The following is a 25,067-nucleotide window of genomic DNA, read 5'->3' on the forward strand; positions in this document are numbered from 1 at the left end:
AAAAATGTATGTAATTTCAGCAATAGTGTGTTTTTATTTCAACTTTTATTAAATTTTACATTTATGACATATAACCTTTTTGTTCAGATTAAACTTTCTTTCCCACAAAAGACTCCAGGTCTTAACTGATAGATGAGAATCTGTGTAGAAATCATGTGACAGAGTGTGTGCATCACAGATGGGCGTGTATAAAACATACTTAAACATACTTACGCACAACAGCTGCATAACTTCCTGCCGGCTACGTTAGTACGACATCAACAGGCTGCTGAATCTGTAAGTTCAAATATGACAAAAATTCAATTTGACATTTTGTTACTATAATAAGATTACCTTTTTTAATAATTCATCTTTATTCAAGCTTATTTGATTCAAACAAATATCTCATACAATTATTTATTAATAATTATTAAGGTTATGGTTGTATTTTTTTTTTACAATTAATATTTGTCTCACATCTGATTATTTCATAATTAATTTAAGTATGAAATTAAAGCATGGCAATCATTTTGACAACTTCTCCATCTACAGCTTTAACAAACCATGGATTGCATTGAATTATACATACATATCACAGACAACTGTTAGTTATTGAATATTAAAGGTTATATTTTTCTCACATCAGAGGCACAATATTAACGCAATGGTATCTTTTTGACAGCTTCTCCATCCATAGCTCCAACTGACCATGGATTATGGAGATCTTGATTATAACTTCACTGAAAATTACACCGATATCGACATTTCGCCCCCAAAGATTCAACCAATCCAGATAGTGGCTCTGGTCCTCTATGGCCTTGTGTTCCTGCTAGGTGTCCCTGGAAATGCTATGGTGGTTTGGGTGACGGGGTTCTGCATGTCTCGCTCCGTCACCTCCCTCTGGTTCCTCAACCTCGCCCTGGCTGACCTCCTGTGCTGCCTCTCCCTCCCTCTGCTCATGGTCCCTTTAGCCCACGATGACCACTGGCACTTTGGCCCGCTGGCCTGCACGCTGGTCAAAGGCCTGTTTTACCTGGTGATGTACTGCAGCGTCCTGCAGCTGGTGTTGATCAGCGTGGATCGCTGGATGCTGGTCAGCAAACCCATCTGGTGCCAGAACAACAGGCGACCAAAGTGGGCGGCCTGCGGGTGCATTGCCGTCTGGTTCCTGGCCCTGGTCGGCAGCATCCCTCAGTTTGTCTACACCAAGGAGATCGAAGCAGGTGAACTCAAGCGAGAGTGTCTGACAGTCAACACTGTGCTCAGCGCCTGGATGATCACCTTCCTCCGCTTCTTCATGGGATTCTTCCTCCCTTTCCTGATCATTGTGATCTCTCACTTGATGGTGTACAGGAGAACAGAGAGCGGCCTGACCAGAAGTCGGACCCGCTCCAAGCGAACACTGCGTATTATCCTTGCTGTGGTGCTGAGCTTCTTCCTGTGCTGGCTTCCTCTGCACATTGTGGACTTCCTCTTATTAATCACACCTCGACATTCCCCTCACAGGCCCAGAATCTACATGGCACACATTTTATCACTCTGCCTGGCTTACTTCAACAGTTGCCTCAACCCTCTGCTGTATGTGTGCCTGGGCCGAGGCTTCAAAGACAGTATGAACCGCTCGCTGCGCAACATGCTCCACCTCATCACCGAGGATCCCACAACCAGGGCCAGTACTGTGGACACCAGGAGCATGAGCAATGGAAAGGAAATGACGAAAATCTGATGGTGTGTTGATTTGAATATGTACTGAGGTTTGGACTCATCATTTCAGGTTTAAAGACACAAAGACACAAGAATGAATGATTCCCCATTTGTAGGTGGTCTGGTGAAAGAGAATAGAAATTTGAATTTGAATAAATACAACTTGAATATTTACATTAAGGCAATTGTAAAAGATTTGTTGATTTTGCTGTATGATGCTTTACACAGTACACTGGTGAAATAAACTCTGACTCTGAATGTGTTAACACCCAAAGCAGGAAATGTTGATCAATCTGCAAAAAATACACTTCTGTTTTTTGCAACACATGCAGTAATGATCATGGTGTATTCATCTGTTTTTGTGCATTGTGATTCAAGTGTGCAGTCAGAAATTAGATAGTGAAATGGAAATAATATTATCATCTATTATAAACAATCAATAACTAGTTCTTATAATGCACATGTAGATTTGAATACAGGTTTGTGCTTCAGTAGTGTAACCAGGGCGATGACAGATTGTCACATTCTCATGTTGCAGTTAATTCACGGACCACTAGAGAGAGCCATACTCTCTTAATGCTCCACGTTTTAGACATTAGCTTCATATAACATCACTTTCATTCGTATTCTCTCCTTTTTGATCATTTATGATCTTTCAGAATGATATTATTGTAGCATGTGAAAAAAAAGAATAAGAACAAACAAAACAACCAAAATTAAGAGAAAAATTACCTTTATTTAAAAACTACATTCATTCCAAACAAGGCCACATGATGGTATATACAAAATCATACATATTTTCAAAAGTGAGTTCATCTGTGCCCCTGTGTCAATGAATTTGTGCACTTATAAACATATATATAAATATATGGATGCATGCATGTACACTGATCCCTTTATATGGATCCTCACCTGACTCACAGGCCTGTTTATTTTAGCCCATTGGCCCTGAAAGCCGCTGGCTGCAGAGACATCCTCATTTCAGAGTGATATGCATGTATTCCCTGCTCAGAGATTCACAGGGATGCTATGATTTATTTTTAAATCGTAAGTAAACCAAATGTAAACAACAACTTTTGCACAAATGAGAGATTTTCCTCTTAAATACTGGCTGAGAACAGGACTAATCCCTGCTGTAAAATAGTCTTAGCAGACATTAGAAGTTTAGAGATTTTTCTTAATAATGTCTCCTAATCATTTTTAGATCTTCACCGAGAAGTTTCCTGAATAGAATTATATAATGTGGTTCTGATCTGAGAAAATTAAGAATTTGCAACGGAAAATTCACCCAAATTTCTTAGAAAAGCTATAAAACATTTTTATCTCATTTATAGAGTTTTGGTGTTGAGCAGAACTTGACACTTTGAACAATATATTGGTTGCACTGTAATAACATCCGTTGTTTAGACCTGTGATCGGCCAACTCCACACCGTAGGAATTAATCAACCATACATCTATGATAAGGCCAAACGATATTAAGAAATAAAAAAACTGGCAGCATATTCAGTCATTTACCTTCAGAGTAACTTGGCATCACTTGAGTTATCATCAATTAGAGCGGGATCATTTCCATTAGTCTCATGGTTGTCATGTACAAGATGAATTCAACCACCACAGACACTGCAGGTCTTTTACCGTGTCAGTGTCTCTCACTAAGAACATACTGTAATTAGAGGTAGGTAGAGGTAAAGTTCACATGAGCTGTTTTCGGACAATGTCCAGAAAATGTCCCAAAAATTGGGTCCAGACATTTTCCGTACTTTGCCTTTCACATATGAAGAACGCAACAGGAGATTGTTCGTGTCAGACACATTCACAACAGGAAAATGTCCAGATCATTCAGGCGAGGGGTGGGGTCTGGGTAGAGTAACAGGAGGCAGGACATGATGTATATAAAATGGATTGTGAGAGATCAGTATATGAACCAATCAGGGAACAAATGTTGTCATAGAGATGGACCCTGTTTAGAATTTGTATTATTTTTGTTTGTTACAGTTTTATGTCTGTCAAGTGTTAGAAACACCATCACTCGCTCGCTGTGAATTCTTCGGACATTATCCTGCTGTATTCTCACATGGGTTCATTTGGACATATTACTTAAGGGACTGGCAGGAGAAACTCGTGAGAATATCCAGAGCAGCTGACTCAGACATTCGTGTTCTTGCATACAGCCTCTTCTGATAACGTCAGGAGAATGTGCGGAGTTCAGTGCATGTCTGAAAGCAGCAATACATTATGATTGTGACCAAAAGTAGCAGCCACAATGTTGCTCTGACAATGTCTTTATGACACAGTAGAACAAGTTATGGGTTTAAAACAGGATTGATCGTGTCCTTATACCGTCGTCATGACTTTGAGGGACCCTGAGCGGAATCGGAGGATCTTCTTCTTCAGAGCGTGAGACGCTTTGATCTTGACAAAGGCTTTTGGTTGAGAGGGGGCGTTGGCAGCGGCCTGTGGTGAAGGCGAGGATGAAGAGGAGGTAGAAGCAAGGCGAGGTGGCAGCTGCTGGGGCCACACCAGCCCCCCACTCTCGTCGGAGTCACTGGACAGAGAGCTGGAGGCCGGGGAATATACCTCACTCATGCTTGACTCGGACTCTGCAGGGGCAGCACCAGTGTTGCCCTCCTCCCCCCGACAGAGAGGTGCTCTCTCCTGAAGGTCCTGGTGGCAACGCTCGTTGTGTTGGTGCTGCTGTTGACGGTAGTTCTGGGGTTGGGAATGGGGACATGAGTGACCATACCGAGTTTTACGAGGTTGTCGTCTCTGTGACTGCGCCGCACGGATCTCCCCCTCATCCTGGCTGAGCTCCAGGTTGGAGCACCAGCGTTGACCCCCGATGCCGACCTGTGGTCCCGCAACCTGGCCTTGGTTCTGAGCAACATCCCCTCTGCCCTGGTGCCTCTCAGTGGTGCTGTACCTGCGCTCAGGCAGCACTCGCTGGCTCAGGAGGCTGTTTTCTGACTGGGATCGGTTGGTTTTGCTGCTCGACTTCTTGGATCTCTGTCGCTCGTTGTGGCTCTTCTTTGAGGGTCTCAACTTGGAGTTGGGGTGGTCAGGAGAGGAGGCTGCTCGGTTGGGTTTAGGCTGCTCTGGGTTGTAGTGTCTGGGGGAACGAACAGGAGCATGGCAGGCTTGTCCGGGGATATACTGAGCACTTACTAAATTGTGCTTGTGATGAATAGGGGCTTGTGGATGTAGATAATGCTGGGGGGATGCGGGTTCACAACAAAGGTCAAGAGCCCCAACACCACAGTTGGGGTCCAGTGAGGGCAGAGGTGATGGAAGCCTCCCAGCCAGGGAGTGTGGCCTGGACTGGGGGTAGGGCAGAGCCAGATAACAGTCCTCCTCCAAAGACAGGGCCTCTCCTCCACAGGCCTCCCCCTCTAGCTGGTCACAACCCCAGCTCTGCCTCTTAGGGTTTGACAAAAGGTCAACACGCTGCTGTAGATTGGGATCAGGAAAGCGATGCTCTGTCGTAAGAGAGGGAGTCCTCCTGTGCAGGGAGCTGTGGGCAGAAGCACTGCAGAATGGGGGGTCAGGGCTCAGTGTGGTGCGAGGCTGACATGGTCGTGGTGAGAGGGTGTGACGATGGATGAGACCTAGGATGTAATTCTCGACCCTCAAAGCCAGCTGGTAATCCTCCTCAGTGACCTCATCCTCCATAGACTGCTGCTGCCAGGCTTGGCTGGCTCGTATGGGGTCCACCTGCCAGGGGTCCACTGCTGCGCCCTCCTCAGCGATGCCCTCCAAAGGTGGGTAAGGGGCAGAGAAAGAGCGGGGCAGAGTGGTGCGCAGAAACGGCACATCCGCTTCTCCATTCAACATGAACGGGTCTCCTAACAACAGAAAACAACACTGCTGCAGGTCAAGATGCGGGGGCTCAGTTATAATACTGCAACCAAAGGAACAAATATGAGAGACAATAGCAACAATGCAGTTATCTGATAGAAGAAAATAATAAACAAGGCCCTGATGTAATTATTTTCTATACTGGCTTATGTTCAAGTTTACCATAGGGTGTTTGCAATGGAAAAAAGAGAGTCTATGTTTAAATCATCATCATTTATCATCATAAGATTATTAGTGAGCAGGATTATGAAAAAAAGACTTAACAGATTTCCATGAAATTTAGAGAAAGGATGTGGTATGGTTCCAGTAAGAAACCATTACATTTTGGTGCAGATCCAGGATTTATTTTCAATGTCTTTAACAATGCGAGAATATGGTGTTTTTTTTTACTTTTTAAACAATTTCCCAGGGAATAATTTCTGGATTATTAATTGATGATGATGTGACTAGTTAAACTGTATCTCAGCGACTCAGTACAACATAAAACCCTCAATACACTGCGGTGTGTGACATCCCACTAGTGACATCTAGTGGTGAATTTGCATGTTGCAGCTGAATACCACTCACTTCACCCTCCACTTCCCAGTTGTCATACAAACTCAAAAGGTGTTTAGTTTGTCCTGTCTGGGCTACTGTAAAAAACATGGCTGTTTCCGTAGAGAAGACCCGCTCCTGATGTAGATATAAAGTATTTAAACATAAAGGGCAAATTCAAGGGTAAAGAAAACAACAATTTGTCTAATTTAGATGGAACACACAAGTTAAAACATTACTAGGATTATTTTATATGCAATTGCTTCCAATAGATCCCTTTCTCCTAAATCTTATACACTGGACCTTTAAAGCTTATAAAACAGAACGTCTCTATAGAAATCTGCCTTTGTTCTGTTGTTTGCAGCTTGTTTTGTTCCACCTGATCTCACCATTTCCTCAGGCTTCCAACAAACAATATGACAACACTCAATAAATCAAAACTCATATATATAGATCATAATTAATCCCCTCTGAAAAGGTGTAACATCAGACACTGCATTTTTAAGAATAACAAATCTAAATCTAACGAATCTTATAATTCAGAGTCAAAGTCAAAATACTAAAATGATATGCTAAAATGAAACCACTGCTTCACTTACACACAGGACAAGAATGATTTATGTGTCTGCTGCTGTCTCTGACAATGCATACGTGTGCAAGTATTAGTGAACCTCAGTGTTTCCAGATCTGCTGCCTTTGCTTACCAACAGACTTTGGCCTGTCGTTGGTGTAAACCCAGGAGGAGACATTTTCTGTGGGCTCGGTGGAACAAGATCTTCCTTTAGGTGACTGACCCTCACTCGACTCATAAAAACCTAGAAAGAAAAGCAATTAGACAGAGAGAGAAAGAAGAGATAACGATTCCATTTATTACAGCTCATTGATTATTCCAGTTTTCTAAAAATATGCAACTTGATGCAAACAGTGTTTTACAAAAAGACAACACAACAATAGGAGCACAAGTAAATAATAAAAAAAGAGAAATATGCACAGTTATAGAGCAACAGTTTTATGCACACATTATGTTCACTGGCCTGGTTGAAAGTGAGCAAATCACAATATGCACATTTAGAAAAGTATGTGGAAAGTAGAGTTTTAAAGACTGTGGCGGTACCAGAACTCGGCCCGCTGTCGCCTGCGTCTCCTTGAGCGCCATCGTAACAGCCGTCGTCCATGTCGATCCTCAGCTCTCCCACCTGCTGCTCCAGCGCCTGCATCAGGCCCCATGGAGAACTCTGGAGAGCACTCTGAAACACAAACACACACAACTCAGTCACACCGCCCTCCTGCTGTCTGGGTTTGATTGTGAAGCACTGAGAAGTAATTTTTAAGTGGCAACAATCAGTGATTCCCAAAACAAAGCAGACATTTCAAACAGACCTCTCAGTCAAATTTCTAGTTTGTAGAAATACTAAAGGAAAATATGTTGCATGCGCTGACCTAAAAAGAACTAAAAGGAAAAACATGACCAGAGGAAAGAACCAGAGTGGGGTGGCAGAGATCAGTATATATATATAATTTATATCATAGTGTACTGTATATCTGCATAAATGAGTTACATTTACCTCCACAATAGAAAACAGTGTATTTGCTTAAATATGACCTTCGTCATTTGATACATGTAAAGGAAATATGTGGTAAATCATATCTTGGTTTCATTATGATGATTAAAATGAGAGTAACTGTCATTTCAGTTTGTGCAAAGGATGTTTTCTACCTTTGTTGAAGCCAACAGGAAATTAAAAAAAAATTGGCCCCCAAATGATTAAACACACTGTCCGAACACATAAGCCACAACTCAGATGTTCTCCTGTTCTCTAGTTACTGGAATAAAAACATGGTTGTCACAGGTCACACTGTGTGAGGTGGGTACGTGTGCAGCATCCATATGTGTCAGTGAGTTCTCTTACATAAGCAAAGCTCACAGAGGCAGCAGTCAGTTCAAATATGAATAATTCAAGGGTCTGTGGAGGGGAGGGCGAGTTCTTTCATGTGCGTGGGGGGCACACACACACACACACACACACACACACACACACACACACACACACACACACACACACACACACACACACACCTAGCCCCTTACCCTAACCTTCCCAATTAAATCTTGTTTACTTAGTCCTCTTCGTCCCTTGAGGGGCATAATGCGTCGACAATCTGGCCTGTCCTGGGCTACATGGTGGGCCTCACCCCATGTCAGACCCGTCTCTTTCAGCTCAGTCTTCAGTTGTTTTGGATCTACCACAACTATTGCCTAACCCTAAACCGTACTCCAACCCTAACCTAAACCTAATTCTAGCCCTGAGGTAAATCTTAACTCTCACACAGTCCTTTGAAAAAGGAATCATTTCCTCACTTTTCCCAAAATGTCCTCATTCCATAAGATCTGTGCAGTAAATGGTCCTCATAAAAATATAAGTTTAAGTACACCCACACAGATAACAGACGAACTCAACATACAGACTTGTTCGTTAACATGAGGATCCTCTGCTGAAGATAAGAATTCCATATGTGTGGCTCAGGAGGTGGAGCGGGTCGCCCACTAACCAGGAGGACAGTGGTTCGACTGTACTGTGCTGCCAGTGTATGAATGGTGTGTAATAGAAAAAGTGCAGCATGAATTAGTGCTGTGTATATGAATGGGTGAATGTCAATGTGTATTTAAGTATTTGATAAGACTAGAAATATGTATGTTTATATGTATATATACATCCATCCATCCATAAATATATATGGTCTCTCTCTCTACATATATATATATATATATATATATACCATTAAACTACAACTGAGAATGACTTGATTTCACTGCAACAGACTAGTGGTCAAAATAGGTTCTAAACAGATGCGCAGGCTAACACACACACACACACACACACACACACACACACACACACACACACACACACACACACACACACACACACACACACACACACACACACACACACACACACACACACACACACACACACACACACACACACACACTCTCTATATCTCTCTATAGTTGTGAGGACACTCATTGACATAATGCATTCCCTAGCCCCTTACCCTAACCTTAACCATCAAAACTAAATGCCTAACCCTAATTAAAACCCTAAAACCAAGTCTTAACCCTCAAAAAGCCAATTCAATTTGTGAGGACCAGCCAAAATGTCCTCAAAACGTCAAAATGTCCTCACAATCATGTATTCAACCAAAATTGGCCCTCATAACTATAGATAGACATGCGCGCACACACAAACACACACGCATGCACGACAGCACTTCAGTTTTTCATTCTTGGAAGTGATACAGTCGACACTTCAGGCTCATTAAGTGACTTCATTACCATAAGACTGAACTTGTTCTCATAACAAGGTGACACTTTTTACATCAGCAAGCTTCTGTGATGGATCACCTGTCACTTCCTGAGTACTTCACACATACGTCTTCATACATGTGTGTGTCTGTTCCAATAAAACACTGCCTGTGGAGACGTACTGAGGCCGCACAGTGTGTCTATGTGCAAAGTAACAGAAAGCACAGATTGTCGTAGTGGTGAACACAGGGCTGACTCTGGGCAAACAGCTGCTCAGACATGTCTGCAGTGAGGCTGTAGGTGACAGAGTCAGCCTGATTTGATCCACTCTGAAATATCTCAGCTACTATTTGACGTTCATCAGAGAATAAATTCTACTGACTTTAATGATCTCTCAAGATGTACTTTTACCAAATGGCTTTTACTTGATTGTTTTTTATTTTGCTAATACTTAATTTTCTTTAATCCCTCTCTCTTGCCTTTCCTTATAAAGGATGTTGTATTCTTTTCTTTGCTGTCTTTGATTTAAAATGAGATTGTATTAATCTGCTTTGTGTGTTGGATATTAGTTTTATTGTTCTTATTTTTCACTTTGTACCATCTGTTTTGAAAGGTGCATAAACAAAGGTATTATTATCATTATTATTATCTCAGACTTTTACTCTAGCGTCACCATGAGGTCGATGTTACTAATTTTTAGTAACGTGTCTCATTGGATTAGGAGGAAATTTAGTACAGACATTAACATTCCCCTCAGCATGAATTGTAAAAATATTAGAGAATCATCAACTTTTCCTTTAGCTCCATCGTCAGGTCAGAATTTTAATTTGTCCAGTTTGGTTCATGACCAAGTTTATGTTTATTGTTGCTGATGTAATCAGTTTAACAGTAACTCATATTAACACAATTTCTCCTTTATCGCCATCATCAGTGTCTGCTCCAGTCTTAAAGGTCACACTGTCAGTTTTCCTCAGATGAAATTCCAAAACCCACAGCTCAAGATTGAATTAATATTGTTTTCAAAGATGAAAACAAAAACCTCTTGTAGAAAACGCAGATCTTGGTTGGATGATCCCTCGCCATGTTCTTCTTGGACAATTCTCCAATTGGGGCTGGAGCTCTGATTCCTTTGTCCTGCTGATTATAATGAGGCCATAATGAAAATACGGCTGAGGGGCAATTGACCCAAGCTAACCTACGCTTCCCACGCGACTTCTTCACCGCGAACACTGTCGTCTCTTTTGTTTCGACAAGGGTGCGTATTGTCTTAGTATAAACAAAGCGTTACAGCACGGCTACATCAATAGAAACAAAGAGTGGGGAGCTTTGTTTTAGGTGCTGGCGTGAGGTAAAGAAATGGCAGGGGGGGGGGGGACTACAAGAAATCAATTCATCAATGGTGCTGCTTCACACAATTGATTTCTTGCTGCTGCCTTTTGGTCATACACACAACCCAAAACACACTGAGGAAACCATGGTGCTAGTCATTACTCTAATGCTGTTGGAAACAAACACAAATGTGCGGATGAACAAAACCAGCAAAACACAATGAGACATTCAGTTGTGTGGCTGTGGAGCAGGCTGGTCTTTGATTGCACTCCATTATTAATAGTCTCACACTGGCTCCCTGACACCCTGCACACTGTATCATCCCTGTTCTACCGCATCCTCTGCCCGAGGCTAGTGGGGGATGGGGGAAGACGGAGGACACAGTGCAGCCCCCCTCACCTAGCCATTAAGCTGCGATGCAATGACTGCACAACACACCGGCCCCTGCAGCGAAATAGACTTTTACCAGCGGGTGAATCCGGGACAACAATGTGATTTATTTCTTACTTATATCACCTGTTACATCCTCTGCAGCCATTGTCGAGTGCTGAGGAAAAGCGGCAGATAGACACAGACAATTCTGCCATATTACAAGAATGGGGAGAGAAGATATAGACGCTGGCTGCTTTTTTAATGTGTAGAATAGACCCTGAACCAGTCACTGACTGAAGGCTTTTGAAAAGGATGACGCCAGGACACAGAAATCTGTGGAACAGGGAGCACGAGGCATGCAGCCGCACTGCTGAGCCCTCAATAATTAAAGCAATGTTGTGACTGGCTCCACACAGAGAGTGCTGCGGGAGGCCACAACACACACACACACACACACACACACACACACACACACACACACACACACACACACAGTGGTGCCTCCATGACTTCAGGGGACATTACATTGTCTTCCATTAAATTCCTAGAGACTTTCTTCAACCTTAACTAGAGTAGTAGTACTTTTAACTAGAGTTACTACTTGACTCACAACCTAGACCTAAACATAAGCCTTAACCTAAATCTAACAAAACATTAACATAACTTTAAAACATGTCTCGACCCTAATATTTAATAATTTACATTATAGGAACTTGCTTATTGTCGCCACAAAAAAGAGAAGTCCCCATAATGTGACTGTGTAGACAGATTCACGAGTAATACCTGGAACACACACACACACACACACACACACACACACACACACACGCTTAATGATAAGTTCTAATTTGATGGAGGATGAATTTGCTCACACACAAGTGACTGACATCCATGAGCACTGTGATTTTTAGGGCAGCAGTGAGTGAAGTCTCTAAGGAGAAACGTGCACATGAACTGTGCTCTTGCGACTGACAGATGTAGGATGAGATCTGAGTCTATATCTCATGGTTTGTCTGTTTTTCTTTTGAACGACCTGCTTTCTCTCTGCATTTGCATATATAGATCAGAAGCTCATTTCCTCCGATGCCTGTGTATGTGCACAAAGACGCCAAAAAGAAACACAAAGACGTTCGAATTGTCTGATGTTGGTGTGGCAGAACAAAGCAGAGGAAACCATGCAGCGATCTATTTGGCTGAACTGTCACTGCTGAGTAGACGAGCAGCTCTGTACTCTCACTAATGATGCTGTCTTCACACACAAGGACACACACAAGCTGATCGATGGCGACCCGGTGGTTCAGCTAAGGCACCACACATCGACACAAAGACTGTACAAATTGTGCACAGACAAAAAACAAACACTTGATTTAAATCCATTTTGGTCAGTTTTAAATATTCAAATATAACTCCAGAGCACCTCAGGTTCCTCAGAGCAAGCTCTCCTCCATGAAGAGGGAGCATGTGAATTGTGCATGTCATACACTCATGCACAATTCACATGCTCCCTCTTCTTTCTCCAAACACACACAGCGGGGCGGCTGAGAGGGAGATGAGGACTCCATGCTTCATCCCCAGCTGCTGTGTGGAGTCCCACAGCTGTCAACACCTCCAACACCAAACATAGTATCCAGGAGGGAAAAAAGGGCCCGTCTGGGGCCAGTCATGTTCTCACACACACACACACACACACACACACACACACACACACACACACACACACACACACACACACACACACACACGGGTAGTCTCATGGGTCAGCTGTTTCTGTGTCAGAGCATTGAACTTATACATCTTGCAGACTTTAACCTATGCAGGATGTGATTGGGGGGGGGGATCAGATGGGGCCCTGATATTATGTAGACTCAATTTGAGACTTCCATTAGAGGCAAAAAAAATATTCTCTCAGGAATTCCCCCCGCGTGTAATTACTCACACGCGTGGATGGGCAGAACAGTTAATAAACATCGATCCAAGGACGCGTTGCGCACGAAATGGAAAAAGGGAAAATACGCAGCCCTGTGGGGGAAACGCGTGTCTCGCCTTCACTGCCCTCGAAAATTGCTGTTTCCAGTCTGTGTGTGTGGATGAGGAGTCAGAGTGAAAAGCGCTGACAGCTCCACCAACACCACCAGGGAATATTGAATCAAGACTGGTGCGCCTGGCTCATTGGAAACACTTGACCTGCGCGCATTCCTCTCAAATTGGTTTCCTATAGGCAGCTCTATCTTCATACGTTTTCATGAATCCAGGCCACATCAGACGCAGATGTGAGACAAGATGAAACACAGTGCCCACATCTTACCACATGTACCCAACTGAAGCCATGCAGTGCGCAGGGCCACCTATGCGCCTTATCCTCCTCACAGGGGCCTCGGTTGGCATCATTAGTATTCTGCTCCATATGCGCCTATTGTTAGGCCCCCGGCGCAGCAAGAGAGAGGGAGGGGAGGAAGGGTGAGGAGGAGGCGGCTGATTTAATTTCTTTTTCACCCTCTTTAATAAAAGCTTCCTATTGTGGCCATGTGGGACAGTTTGCTCAACAGCAGCTAAAGAAAACAAAACTCCCACAACCCCCCAAAATTAAAACAATACAGCGATAAGAAAATCAAATTAAACCAAATAACAGTTTATAGTTTGTTCAGTGGTGCGTAAAACTTAACGGGGGAGCTGCTACTGTATTTTTTATTATAACCTGTCACAACAAAATCGGTATTTATCTTGGATTAACCCACTTTTTCATTCTGATGTTAATGTGGCAACTCCGCGTCACACATTTGTCCAACTGAGAAAAGCCAAGATAATCATGGTCATGACATAAAATCTTCACTACAACAGCAACATACAAAACGAAGGAGTCATGTACTACTTTTATGATGTGCGCAGAGCACAAATAAGAGCTTGTTAAGTAGTAAAAGCCACAAAAGTCCATGATGAGGGAACAATGGGCCATTAAATAGTGGGTCTGTGCCACAAGCGGTGGCTGCTCCACCCCCTGATTTCGTCCCCCCACAGGCGTAAATCTCTGCCTGGCGCACAGAGACGCACCACAGCCTTTAACAGGGACGCGCTATTAATCAAGTTGAGTTACTTTTTTTGCAGAGAGAGGTCACCTCTGCACAAAAGGCTCAGCGCAAACCAGGAGTCCATGCATGATTACAATGAGGATATGCGCTGTAAACATGCATAGGCCTGTGGTGAACGCCAGAGGTAAAGTGAGGTTCAAGCACAGGATGGGCTACAATGATGAGAATCATGCAGTATGCGATTTAAAATGCACTCATGACATGGACCTTCTTACCAGCTGACGCCTCAGTGTCAAGTTCTCCTGCCCCCAGCTGCTGAAGCACGCCAGCTCTCCTCCGGAGCTGTCCCGGGCCGGCGGCTGCCCCACAGCCAGCGCCCCCAGCACCAGACACTCCTGCCTCTGCTTGCGGAGCTCCAGCTCGCACAGCCCGGCCAGGCTCGCCTCCAGGCGCTCCTTGGTCCGACTGCGCTCCACAGTCACCGGGAAGGAGAACGCACGGTGCATGCCCCCGCCACACAAATCCCAGGGATTATCTGCACAACAAAGTCTTGTTATTCCCTTTAATTTGTGTTTAGTGTTGTCCAGTTGGCTCAGATTAACGAGGGCATCCTCAGTCTATAAAGGTGCCATGATGCTGCATCCCGTTCCTGGCGGTGGGACGGTAGCCTTGGAGCAGCGTGGTTTCCCAGACCTTCCCTCAATGCGCTATACATTTTCTGGTTCTCAGCTGTCAAACGCAGGAGAGGAGCTCCGCCCTTTGCGACCAGGCACGCAGGCACACACATACACACACACGCACACACACGCACACACACACACACACACACACACACACACACACACACACACACACACACAAAGTGGGGAGTCGTCCGCCCCTCCACAAATTCAATCTCAGCCCTGATTGGATGTGAGAGGCCAACAAGGCGCTGCGCCTTAACGCTGCCCCACCCCCTTGATTCATTCCGGTGACGTGTCGACCTCACCCATCCTCTCATCGTAATGGACCAATTCAGGAGACGGTTATGACTAAAGACTGATATTTTATTACCTTAGAACGATTTAAAGACACCATGTAGCTGCAGGGAGTGAAATACAATACAACAGTAACCAGGATAGACTGGTGAGGAAAGCCGAAAAATGACCCAAGGACAGGATCCCTGAAGACAAATGGTGCAACATTATATTGCAGTTGAGCACAATATATGAATTAATGAGACTGTGTGACCACATTATTTAAATAAGTAAAGTATAAATAATAAGTGAGGTCAGCAAAATGTGGACAATCCATGTATACACATCGTGTATATATACATGTTTGTGTATTTTTGTTTTGTTTATTCATGAATATTACCAATACAGTAGGCTGTTATTTAACCATAATTCTCCATGTGACTCCCTGCTGCTGGCTGCACTGCATCGAGATGTTGAACAATGCCAGATCTCGAAATATTAAAGATTAAATCCCAACCAACCAACCAACAAGCCACCTGACCCAATCAACCAACCAACAAACCACCTGACCCAATCAACCAACCCACAAACCACCTGACCCAATCAACCAACCCACAAACCACCTGACCCAATCAACCAACCCACAAGCCACCTGACCCAATCAACCAACCAACAAACCACCTGACCCAATCAACCAACCCACAAACCACCTGACCCAATCACCCAATCAACCAACCAACAAACCACCTGACCCAATCAACCAACCAACAAACCACCTGACCCAATCAACCAACCAACAAACCACCTGACCCAATCACCCAATCAACCAACCAACAAACCACCTGACCCAATCAATCAACCAACCAACAAACCACCTGACCCAATCAACCAACCCACAAACCACCTGACCCAATCACCCAATCAACCAACCAACAAACCACCTGACCCAATCAACCAACCAACAAATCACCTGACCCAATCACCCAATCAACCAACCAACCAACAAACCACCTGACCCAATCAACCAACCCACAAACCACCTGACCCAATCAACCAATCAACCAACCACCTGACCCAATCACCCAATCAACCAACCAACAAACCACCTGACCCAATCAACCAATCAACCAACCAACAAACCACCTGACCCAATCAACCAACCCACAAACCACCTGACCCAATCACCCAATCAACCAACCAACAAACCACCTGACCCAATCAACCAACCAACAAACCACCTGACCCAATCAACCAACCCACAAACCACCTGACCCAATCACCCAATCAACCAACCAACAAACCACCTGACCCAATCACCCAATCAACCAACCAACAAACCACCTGACCCAATCAACCAACCAACAAATCACCTGACCCAATCAATCAACCAACCAACAAACCACCTGACCCAATCAACCAACCCACAAACCACCTGACCCAATCACCCAATCAACCAACCAACAAACCACCTGACCCAATCAACCAACCAACAAACCAGCTGACCCAATCAACCAACCCACAAACCACCTGACCCAATCACCCAATCAACCAACCAACAAACCACCTGACCCAATCAACCAACCAACAAACCACCTGACCCAATCACCCAACCAACAAACCACCTGACCCAATCAACCAACCAACAAACCACCTGACCCAATCACCCAACCAACAAATCACCTGACCCAATCACCCAATCACCCAACCAACAAACCACCTGACCCAATCAACCAACCAACAAATCACCTGACCCAATCACCCAATCAACCAACCAACAAACCACCTGACCCAATCAACCAACCCACAAACCACCTGACCCAATCACCCAATCACCCAACCAACAAACCACCTGACCCAATCAACCAACCAACAAGCCACCTGACCCAATCACCCAATCAACCAACCAACAAACCACCTGACCCAATCAACCAACCAACAAACCACCTGACCCAATCAACCAACCAACAAACCACCTGACCCAATCACCCAATCAACCAACCAACAAACCACCTGACCCAATCAACCAACCAACAAACCACCTGACCCAATCAACCAACCAACAAACCACCTGACCCAATCAACCAACCAACAAACCACCTGACCCAATCACCCAATCAACCAACCAACAAACCACCTGACCCAATCAACCAACCCACAAACCACCTGACCCAATCACCCAATCAACCAACCAACAAATCACCTGACCCAATCACCCAACCAACAAGCCACCTGACCCAATCACCCAATCAACCAACCAACAAACCACCTGACCCAATCAACCAACCAACAAACAACCTGACCCGATCAACCAACCAACAAACCACCTGACCCAATCAACCAACCACCCACCCAACCAGCAAACCACCTGACCCAATCACCCAACCAACATCCACCTGACCCAATCAACCAACCAACAAACCACCTGACCCAACCAACCAACCACCTAATCACCCCCCCACCCAACTAACCAAAGACGAAAAAATGACGATCAATAGGCTAATGTAAGTAAATTAACATTACACTTGAACATAAAATAGAAGAAAATGGAAATTATGGGTGATTTCATGAATGAAAAGTGAATATATTTTAAACCCTCTTACCCTCAGTGAACATGGATGGGCTTTAGAACATTTACCTGATTCATCTGGTTAGTTTGTATAAGTGAGAGTGACAGTTGTAATTAATAGGCACATTTTTAAACAATTAATAATAATTAAAGTCAGACAGCAGAGAATCACTATGGGCAGACTTCTCTGAATGTACAGCAGGAAATGAGAAGATTGTACTATAGGTACAGCTCCTCCCAAAAGAAAAATGCTTTCATATTCAACATCAATATTTCATCATCTTTTATTTTATTTTATTATTTTCTAAAGTGCAGCCACAAATTAATATTTTATCTTGATACTTCATGCAAACTTCTCCTGTGCTACTCCACTGTAAAGTCTCCTGAGGCCACATGTGCTGCATGGCTCCTTAAGGAGAACTTTACTTCCTGTTAGGAAAATACAAGAACCAAGTATGATTTCTTAAAATGCAAATGCATGCTTTTATAATAGATATATAACAAGTAAAATCTTCAGCATGGAAGGCTGTCTTTTTTTAAATAAACATTCGATAACTCCAAAAACATCAAGACTTTTTGTTCAATATTTTTTATTCATTATTCCAGTCTCTACTTCACATGAACCAGAAAGCCACTTTTATCTTCATTCTCTATGAGGCAAAGTCATCGGCAGGTCAGAACCTACGCGCAGCGCAGGTTGGATTCTTTTGTCAGTGTGTGTGTGTGTGTGTGTGTGTGTGCACACTGCAGATATACATAACATATACTTACAGTATATTCATCTCATGTATAAAGTTCACTAAAAGTCTCTCTAGAGATCAAAACATTTTCTAAAAAAAAGAACATACAGTAGAATTCTTATTGAACAAAACTACACCAGTACATATTTTATCAAGACACACTTGAAGAGGAGCGTTTGACTTTGATCAGTGGTCGTTTTCAGGAGGATAGATGTGTTTTCCTATTGTGTTGTGTGTTAGTCAGTACTGTTGGTGTGCAGGGGGCGCTATTGTCTCGCCAACTCTGTGATGGGGAGGCTAATGCCAATTACTACATCAAATGAAGCGCAGAATTCATTAGTCGTCAGTGATAAAATAGGGGCATCCAGAACTCTCGGCTCACCTCGGTCCCTCAGCTGTGCAGTGATCATACAGTAATTAACGCACAGAACTGTGTGCACATAGAAAATAAAGAGTGAAATTCAAATTTGCTGGTAACAAACAAACTGCAAATAAAGACGGACAACATGACTGCCCCCCCAAAAGTGAAGCCAAAATGTTTCCATCGCCCCCTGGTGGCTGGCTGCAGTAGAGGCCATAAACCCAGACTGCTCGATGTTAGTGGTTGGATGTCTGTTCATTATTCCACTAATGTTTAACTACATTTTTTATTTGATGCTTTAAAAACAAGGTGAAACGTGATGATTGACAGAGACAGACTAGTGATTGGTTGAGCTGCTGCGCAGACTCTGGCTCCAAATGCGCAAGATGGCGGCATTCGTGTCTGGGATATTTTGGCTTCACTTCTGGATAGTGGGAGGAAGTGAAATGCATTGTCCATGTGTATATACACATTTAGCTTGCAAGCATACAAAGTAGAAACAAAGGGAACCAGTTTGCTATATATGCAACTACCCCCAGTTTTCCCAGTTACCCCCAGTGTTTTCAATCTATATACACAGTCCATGGTAACAAGGAAAATCATGGGAGTCGTGAAGGGAACGATGAAGGCCAAAACAAACAAAAAAGCTTAAATTGCATACTTGCAGTAATTGATGAAAATGAATTCAGGTCTGCTGTGTGAGTTTGTTGGACTGCATATTTAATTTGGACTGAGGAGGATGTGCGTTTTACAGTAGTTCAGTGTTACAATGTGTCTGTCACTATGAACCGTTTCACTCAGCCTTGTCAAAACAACACAGTTGCTCCAAGACTAAGATCAAAGGTATCAAACCAAAGCTGGGAAATAAATCCAAATTAAACATTTACAATTTCTCTTTCGATACTGTTAAGAATGTTTGAATTTTTTAGACCAAAAAAAAACAACAATGTGATTCAAGCATCTGGAAAAAAATCAACTTCTTCATACTTTAAAAAACAAACAAACTTTAAAGCATTTCAATCACATTTTCATATATACATCTCTGTACCATCAGATTCATGAAGCAGAACTTCACTATAATCGTTCAGTGTCGTCATGATTGTGAAAGTGATTTCTATAAAACAGAAAACTTTTCCAACCGCTCACATTCAGGTCTTAAGGTTTTCATGTGTTATCATTTCTCTTCCTTCTGCAAATGTAACACACACAAAAACAGCAGGGGTCCCATCCTGAAACTTTTCAGCTGTTTTCACTTAGTCGTTTGGTAACACGCCGCGCAGGCACACAGTAAAGATACATATTCCCTTATACAAGTCACTCATTCTTCTCTGGCCCTGAAGAAGACAAGAACGTGTGTCAGACCTCATTTTGGAGTTGCTTTGTTTGGGATGTGTTTGGGAAGATTCACATGTCATCACCTCGATGATCTTTTATTTAGGCAATTGTTAATTTCGAGCAGTAACAACCAGCGGGATCAAAATCCAGCTATTTCTAATGAGTTTGGAAGTTGAAAATCCCCAGTGTGGTTGTTACATTTCCTGAAACACACCAGTAAAAGTATTTCCCAAGCCCCGTGTTCACCTCCAAACTACACCACTGACACTCCTCCGTTTAATTCTCTACCTGAAAAGGCCTTAAAGTGCTTCACTTTCTCTATTTTCTTTTACACAAGGAAGTTTTTCTCAATTTGGAAGTGCTTATCATCGCTGAAGTCTATCAGCTATGTAAGGGGGTCTCTGTTGACAAACTCTTAAAAGATGCTCTTTACCACACCTAATCCTGTATATAATACATGACATACATGATAAATACTGTATTCAAAACAACGTGAATATTGTGAAGGTACATTTCTACTTCTCTCTTTTGGTTCAATTCAAATGCGTTAGGTTAATTCTCATGCTTTCATTGCATCCAAGACAGATACTTGAAATGGGGGAAGGGAGAGTATAATTTGGGTTGAATAAGGTGTTTTAAAAAGAATAGTTTAACATTTTGAAAAATATACTTGTTTGCTTTCTTGCTGAGAGATTTGATACCACTCATATCATATCGGTATGATGAACATGACGCAAGAGCCATTTAGCTCATTCACTCGCACAAAGAAACCATAGATTGTAAACAGAGATGGACAAATTGCCAGTATCCTAAAAGTGAGGCCAAAGGGTCTCAATTGGCCCGTGGTGGCTGGCTGTGGTACAGGTCATAAAGCCGGCCTCCTCCATGTTAGCAAATGGGACATGGACCAAACTAAAAGGTAAATTAGCTTTTTCTCAAATATGGTTTATGTCATCTTAGATAGTTCATTTCACACCGATATATATTCAATTGGTTATTTTTCTGGTAAGTTTGGTTTTACACTTGATTGACAGCTAAGACCGACTCGCGATAGGTCAAGCGCATGTATCTATGGGACCTTGATACCGCAGCACCATCTCCCGATTGCTACTGCACAGACTCTGGCTCCAAATGTGCAAGATGTCAGCATTCGTATTTGAAATTTTAGCAATGGAAGAAACATTTAACCAGCTAGAATAAAAATCGCAATTACTGCAAACCAACTTGCTATATAAGCAGAAGCAAACAAATGTATTTCTCAAATTGTCAAACTGTTTGTTTTTTAGCAAAGTGTTGTCAAGCCACTAAGTGGTGACATGGATCAAGAGTTGATCACAGAGGGAAGATGAAGGGTTCATCTCCAAAATGTTATATATCCATTTACAAGAGAAAGTTCATTCAATATTAAATATTTAGAGGATCTAGTCTGTCTTCTTGGTTCATTCTTTCTTTTGTCTTGAAGCTAATTAGCATGCGTCAAAAAGTGACATCAATCACTTTGGACACGTTGATGTAAATATATATGTTTATATTTTTTCTAATGCTGGATACGTCATTTTGGAACAAAACTCTTCGGTTGTAAACTGTACCCTGGTGGGGCTAATGCAAGGCAGCATACAAATGCATTAGCATAAAAAAAAGGCAGTCTGGCTGCAGAAGCCAGAAAAGAAAACAAATTAAAAAACATACAAGTGTTGTATGGTAAAAATGTCACACTTTACAGCACACATGCACTCGCACTCACTCACACACACACACACACACGCGCGCGAAGATAATCGCGCAAATGCAGAATCATTCTTGCACACTGGACATGTCACAGACATATCTGGCATGCATTTTTAGAAGAAAACATGTTTTGTTAGAAATGCTTTAACTGGTCTTGAGATCTGATAATTTCTTTATATACATAAATTAACAATAAATATAGGTAATGTTTATATATTTTGAAATATATATATTAAATAATGAAATATTCTTATATATTTCAAATATATTCATAGAATTCTTTCTAATTTGAAACATTTTTCAAGAGATATAGTCACAGTTTAGTAATAAAACAAGTAAGAACACAGGTCTCCCTACTGGTCTGGCTGCAGCATCCCTTTTTCAAAGAAGAATAACTCCGGCCTTTTGCTCAGGCTACATAATACATTCGACTTTATTAGAAAGATGAGGAATAACGTACTGTATGGAATCGAACACTGAGGCAGGGGCAACTGATCATGTGAACTGTGTATGAAGGTAAAAATACTGGTTTAGGTCTCAAGCTCTAGATTCTACTTCTTAATATTTCACCATAGCGCTCTGACAGGGAACCAGCCCTGACCAGGCAACGAGCCTCCAGCTACAATACTTCCTTTTCTTTTCAGTTGTGGCGCGATACTGCACTCTGATTGGCTGGAGGTTTATTAAAGGGACGCTGCAGCGAGGCCCTCTTGGGGACGATTGGTTTGGAACAGTCGAGAGAGTGTAGAAAGCCATTAAGACTCGAAAGGACCCCCCTCTTCTTTGACTTGATCTCTCATCTTCTTCTGTTCTTCTTTTTTGACACACATAGACTGGAACTGGACCACATTAACACTGACTGAGGAGAGCTAGGTTGTCTAAATGCATGCAGTAGTTTTCCTTCGTCCTCTCTGCTACTCTCCTGGTCGACATGGCTTACAGTAGGGTGCACTTGGACATACAGAGAGTAAAAGAAAACGGTTATCCCAAGAGTTTAGAGAAGGTGCAAGACTCGCACCTTCCTACAATGCCTCAGTGATGTTGGGGACACCTCAGTTCCTGTGTGTGATAGGGGCACTTTCTGTCAATGACTTCCTCCTCATCTGTGCGCTGGTTACCCTGGGTCCTCTCTTTGTCTCTGTTGGACCAGCTCACCGTTGGTCCTGCTCCTCGCTCTGACTCGCTGCTGCCTGCATACTGGTTCACAAACAAAACAGGTCCTATATTGCACAGCACGCCCTCATGGCCTTATGGTGGTGTGTTAGTGGTACCGACTTCTCTTCTCTTCAGCCTCGGAGCTGTAGTCACTTAAACCAATGCCTCTCTGGAGGTTCAATAAAGAGTCTTTCATCTAAAGAGGAGAAACAAGAAGAAACAACAACTTGTTTATTGAAGACAGTGAATTTACACTGACCAACAATTATGCATGGAACAAGAAACTATTCTCCCACTTCCTTTAAGATAATGAAATACATCATTTCCCCCAGGTGATGCAGACCTGCAAGTGGCGGTCATTGTTTCTTAGATGCCATGTTTGACAGTTTTTTAACAGCTCTCCTTAAAGGGGAATTCTGGTATTTTACAACCTAGGCCCTATATTTATAAATGTCATTGTGTAAATGAATCATACTTTTGGAATGAGATCAGTAGATCTCCTCTGCTACAAAGTAATCTTATGGTGTGTTCACACCTAAATGCGCTATTTGTGCAGCGGGGTCATCTGTGCTTATTCATGTTAATTGTTTGTAAAGGTTGTTATGCGCGAATAAACATAACCGAGGAGTATTCGCCTGTTCTCTGGAACAGAGGACTTCTGGCTGAAGTAGTTGCGTTGTACATGAAGTGGAAACACTGAGAGTAGCCAGCGAAAGAGGAGAAGTACTTGCTGAAGTAACTACAACACTACTGCGGTGTAGGTGTGGTGGAAACACCAGAGAAGCCAGCGCCGTTGTGTGTGGGTCCACAAGCCCACCAAGAGCACACAGCTCAGGGACTTTAACCGGCCGCTTCAGGAGCTGTGTCAGGATGACTGTTGTTTCCAACGCTACCTGAGGCCAACCAGTGACCGGTTCGATCTCCCATTCTCAGCGCTGATTGGCTCACGCGACATTGAGTCAAGCGAATCTGACGCCTGAGTTGAAATATTTCAACTCGAGCATCATACGCAATTGATGCATTTGGAGCATCGAAATTTGCATCTATTGCGCCGCGCCAAACGCGACCCCCAGGGCGAGAGATGCTAACATTCGTTGTGAACACACCATTATGGGGAAAATGTGACAGGCCAGTGAATGTTTTTCACCAATAAAAGGCTGAGATTGCTGTTCTGGGTCTTTGCTTAGATTCTGGCAACATCCCACGTCTCGCGTCAAGTCTAATTTTCAAGTCTCGTGCATGAGGACAAAAGTTAGAAAGAGTGAGAGTTGGAGAGAGGAATTTAGATTTTACTGAAAGAAAATCCTATAGCCAAATCTTTTTCTGATATAATGTTGAAACATTTGACTTTAATGGCTGGCCCTACTTGTTTGATCCAGAGTATAAGGATGAAGAGCTCCTACAAACTGAAGAGCAAACAAGAGAGAGAAAGATGTAACAAGCTGAGGAGGGACAAACAAGCTGCTGCACAGTTGAGAGTGAGACTTGTCGTTGAGCAAGACAGTCCCATTCATTTACAAACCCACATAAACACGAATAAATCAATGTATGCAAAACACTGAGAGGTGATTTTTCTGTTGTTTATGAAACTGTAGTGGGTCTGAGGATGTCAGTTTTGTAGGTAGTCCTTCAGTGTAGCCCAGGTCCTAATTATTCCCACAAGAATTTGGCCAAATGTAGCACAGACCAACTCTGAATTTGGTCTGAATGATCTGATCTCACATGACTCCTCAATGTGTCCTGCGTGCGTTGACACGTGTAATTAGAGCTGCCCACTTGTAACCAGATCTGAACATGGTCTTTGTGTCTAAGTACCTGGTCTAGTAGCACCACTGACGACTTGATAATCTCTCTCCACTTCTGCAGCTCTGTGTCATGGTAACGCTGCTGCGCCTCCAGGAGCTGGGCCCACTCCATCTGCGTCTGAGGCAGTTTACTGAGGAACACACACGCACACACACACACACTTAGCAACATTGGGGTGCAGCCACTGAAGCATGACAACAGGCAGTTTGGTAAATTGTTTCAGTGAGACCAGAGTTATTCAGGGTTATTTTAGAAGGTCTGTTTTCCTGTCACACATGTCAACTGCCATATGGATACAGTTTAGTGTGTATTTAAC

At 43.0% G+C, this 25,067-nt stretch overlaps 3 protein-coding genes across 20 annotated transcripts in view; 1 reads left to right on the forward strand and 2 right to left on the reverse strand.

The window, feature by feature from the left end:
- The first annotated feature begins 244 nt into the window (after nt 1–244).
- Nucleotides 245–2,799, forward strand: LOC117773480 (C5a anaphylatoxin chemotactic receptor 1). Its single transcript, XM_034605518.1, has 3 exons — nt 245–276; nt 662–1,751; nt 1,862–2,799. The coding sequence occupies exon 2, from the start codon at nt 689–691 to the stop codon at nt 1,703–1,705; it is 1,017 nt and encodes a 338-aa protein (XP_034461409.1). The 5' UTR covers nt 245–276; nt 662–688; the 3' UTR covers nt 1,706–1,751; nt 1,862–2,799.
- Nucleotides 2,800–3,713: 914 nt separating this feature from the next.
- On the reverse strand, nt 3,714–15,036 carry LOC117773469 (dapper homolog 3). Of its 2 annotated transcripts, none has more exons than XM_034605495.1 (4): nt 14,380–15,036; nt 7,185–7,317; nt 6,775–6,885; nt 3,714–5,520 (listed from the first exon to the last, which is right to left on the reverse strand). In XM_034605495.1, exons 1-4 carry the CDS (start codon nt 14,608–14,610, stop codon nt 4,019–4,021), a joined length of 1,977 nt encoding a protein of 658 aa, XP_034461386.1. In that variant the 5' UTR covers nt 14,611–15,036; the 3' UTR covers nt 3,714–4,018. The 2 variants fall into 2 exon arrangements, with proteins under 2 accessions (XP_034461386.1, XP_034461385.1); XM_034605494.1 differs by having other exon boundaries at nt 3,715–5,523.
- A 6,212-nt stretch (nt 15,037–21,248) lies between these two features.
- gramd1bb (GRAM domain containing 1Bb) overlaps nt 21,249–25,067 on the reverse strand; it is a 119,725-nt gene continuing 115,906 nt past the window's right edge. For 10 of the 17 annotated variants that reach the window (XM_034605472.1, XM_034605482.1, XM_034605481.1 and 7 more), the window contains 2 exons: nt 24,761–24,881; nt 21,250–23,141 (listed from right to left, as the gene is read on the reverse strand). In XM_034605472.1, the coding sequence (XP_034461363.1) occupies nt 23,052–23,141; nt 24,761–24,881 (211 nt within the window). In that variant the 3' untranslated portion in view covers nt 21,250–23,051. Of the gene's footprint in view, nt 23,142–24,760; nt 24,882–25,067 lie in introns of all 17 variants that reach the window. The other 7 variants (XM_034605465.1, XM_034605467.1, XM_034605464.1 and 4 more) reach the window with 1 other exon arrangement.

The sequence above is a fragment of the Hippoglossus hippoglossus genome, chromosome 13 (genome assembly GCF_009819705.1).
Source record: "Hippoglossus hippoglossus isolate fHipHip1 chromosome 13, fHipHip1.pri, whole genome shotgun sequence".
Lineage (NCBI taxonomy): Eukaryota > Metazoa > Chordata > Actinopteri > Pleuronectiformes > Pleuronectidae > Hippoglossus > Hippoglossus hippoglossus.